At 46.8% G+C, this 3,145-nt stretch overlaps 1 protein-coding gene across 1 annotated transcript; it reads left to right on the top strand.

Moving 5' to 3' along the window:
* Positions 1-2,003: 2,003 nt before the first annotated feature.
* LOC137384065 (achaete-scute homolog 5-like) lies at positions 2,004-2,606 on the top strand. Its single transcript, XM_068057634.1, has one exon. It carries the CDS (start codon positions 2,004-2,006, stop codon positions 2,604-2,606), a length of 603 nt encoding a protein of 200 aa, XP_067913735.1.
* Positions 2,607-3,145: the final 539 nt, after the last annotated feature.

Below are 3,145 nucleotides of genomic sequence, written 5' to 3'. Positions count from 1 at the left end.
ATGCCCACTCACTCAACTTGTCCAAATCACCCTGAAGCCTCTCTGCATCCTCCTCACAACTCACCCTCCCTCCCATCGTATTGAATGGCAGAGCAGGCTCGACAGGCCATATGGTCTACTCCTGTTCCTATGTTTTTAAGTTCTAATGCAACTCACTCCAATGTGAAGAGAACTGTCCTGTTACAATTCTGGGGCAGCAGTAATCATAGACTGGAGTTCATGGGGACCAGTGAAACAAGTCATCCTTGTAGTGAGACACAAGCAGGATGCACTGATTTGGATAAATCCACTGTGGAACAGAGGGGTTATTAATTACATGGGATATTTTATGTCCACCTGAGAGACCAGACCGCAGTTTAACATCTCATCCAGAAGACGGCACTTCTGACAGTGCAGCACTGTCAGTACTACATCGGACTGTTAGCCTAGATTTTGTGCTCTGATCTCCAGCATGGAACTTAAATCCACAACCTTCTGATTCAGAAGTGAGAGTGCTACCACTGGGCCCAAGAACGACGGTCTTTTGAAGGTAGAGTACCCAGACTGAATGCAGTATTCCAAATCTGGTCTTGCCAATCATCCACAATGATAGTTTTCCTTCCTCAACTCAGTTCTATGTTGGTATGACACCAGAGCACAGAACTATTCTCACCTGCCACCAAGTGACCATCCCAGTCAAAAAGGTCACGAGAGGGTGTTTCCCTGTAAAAGTGCACAAAATCAGATGGCATAGTAGCGGGAAATGGAGGGAAATGGGCGGGGTCACCTACTGCTAGCACTGCCAGAAATCCCCCCCCCCCCCCCCCCCCCACTCCCAGCAAGGAACTTGAAGTCCCACTCCAGCCCTCCACTGCTGAAACCTTCCCTCAGAAGAACCAGTTGTTGGACCACATCTCAACCTCAGTCAGTAAGTTTAGGAGAGGGGGGAGTGATGGGGGTGAAAACCAGTAAATATAATAGTGCATGTTTTCTATGACTTCCTTGCACAAAAACCCTAAATAATGCTCTTTAATTACAGCATCCTTAAACCACTGTTGAATAAGGGCAGAAGGTTCTTTTTAAATTCATTCTCAGGATGTGGGCATTGCTCTTGCCTGTGAGAAGGTTGTGTAGTTTGGTACAGCTCAATGGATTGCTGAGTGACTTCAATGGGCAGTTAAGAGTCAATCACATGGGTATGAGTCTGAGGTCACATATAGGTCAGACAGGATAGGACAGCAGGTTTCCTTCCCTAAAGGATATTAGTGAACATGTGGGTTTTTTTAAATGAAAACCTGACAGCTTCACAGTCACTTTTACTGAGAGCAGCTTTTTATTATTAGATTTTTTTTTTAAACCGTATTCAAGTTGCCATGGTGAGACATGAACTGTCACTCACTGGATTATTAACCCAGTAATATAATTACTACACCCACCAACCACTATACTAGCCGCTCAAAACACAACATACTGTAATTGTACAATTGTTGAACAATCATTAAAACACTTCCTTTCATTCTAGGGTGATGAGAAATATCTACGGTGAGCTGTTTCTGAATCAAGTGACCTTCCTCAACATTACCACTTGGTCAGGCTTTTTGTGGAGACAAATGATTACAATTTCGGATCACTCAGAGTGCGGCAGACAGAAGACACTCCTTGCTTCAGAAACCACTCAGAGTTAAAGAGGTGACCCCCCCCCCCCCCAACCCCCCCACCACCCCCACAGAGATCAGAGTTAAAGAGCAGACCCAGAGCTCAAGGAGGCTCAGAGTTGAAGAGGAAGCTCAGAGCTCAGTGTGCCTGCTGACAGCTTCAGTCTCGGAATCTAAAGTAGACTTTGATGTGTGTTATTTAAGAAGAACCCTTCACTAATGTCCAAGGGCTTTGCAGCAAATGAAAAGCGCAGCTCCTGTCTGATGCCACTATCAGGGCAGTCTAGTCGAGCCAGCTAAGAATCAGTTTAATGCTTTAAGATCTGACAGTTCTGGGATTTCTTCTTTGCCTGTTGCTGCGAATCCAAGATGAACACTAACTATCCCAGGTCACTGATGGACAGGAGACCAGTGGCTGCCCCTAACCGTATGCAGCTGGGCGTGCCCCTCCCTCCCGACCCATCCACACACTGCAATCAACATCTACCCCATGGGGACAGTTTAACACATGTCCCATTTCTGGTCTATCCAACCAACTTGGAGTCAACCTATTATGATACTTACGGTAGCATGTTTCCCTACATGCCCTTCCACGGGCACTTTGGTGTCTATGACTGTCCCTTTGAGCCAGCCTTCATCCAAAAGAGAAATGAGAGGGAGAGGCAGAGGGTTAAGTGTGTGAATGAGGGCTATGCCAGACTCCGCGATCACCTCCCGGGGCCAATGTCGGAGAAACGCTTGAGCAAAGTGGAGACCTTGCGAGCAGCTATTAGGTACATCAAGTACCTGCAGGATTTACTCAGCCACAGTCCCGAGAGGTCCCCACAGTTAGCAGAGGAGCCGCAGCAGGACAATAAGACTCATGACTCTCCCATCTCCAAGCAGGACTGCAACAGTGATGGGGAATCGAAAAGCTCATCGCCGTACTGCGAGTCCGAGGTTTCCAGCAGTTGCACCTCGGATCGGAGCTGATGACGGAGCTTTCACTAAAAACAAAACTTTTTTTAAAACAATAACCTGTCGGCTCGGCATGACACCAGAAGGAAGGTCGTGCAACTTCCATATCTCACTGTTTCACTACAAAGGACAACAGTTTTAATAAATAAAAGATACTTAAGGTCTGGCACTGTTTAATAGTGCGATTCACACAACACAGACTCGGGAACCTGGAATTTCAATAAAGACTCTGGGTGAAGTACAGTAACTGCAGGAAATTGCGGGATAAACCGAATACAGACCGGGGAATGGGGGATAAACAGAATACAGACCTTGGAATGTGGGATAAACCGAATACATACCGGGGAATAGGGGATAAACCGAATACAGACCGGGGAATAGGGGATAAACCGAATACAGACCGGGGAATGGGGGATAAACCGAATACAGAGTGGGGAATGGGGGATAAACCGAATACAGACCGGGGAATGTGGGATAAACAGAATACAGAGTGGGGAATGGGGGATAAACCGAATACAGACCGGGGAATGGGGGATAAACCGAATACAGAGTGG

The sequence above is a fragment of the Heterodontus francisci genome, chromosome 25, assembly GCF_036365525.1.
Source record: "Heterodontus francisci isolate sHetFra1 chromosome 25, sHetFra1.hap1, whole genome shotgun sequence".
In the NCBI taxonomy this organism is placed as follows: Eukaryota; Metazoa; Chordata; class Chondrichthyes; order Heterodontiformes; family Heterodontidae; genus Heterodontus; species Heterodontus francisci.
Note: the sequence above shows the minus strand (reverse complement) of the source record. Positions and strands in the feature narration are given on the sequence as shown.

What these genes read in the sequence shown, in the direction of transcription:
- LOC137384065 (XM_068057634.1), top strand. Translation starts at nt 2,004, where the DNA reads ATGAACACTAACTATCCCAGGTCACTGATGGACAGGAGACCAGTGGCT.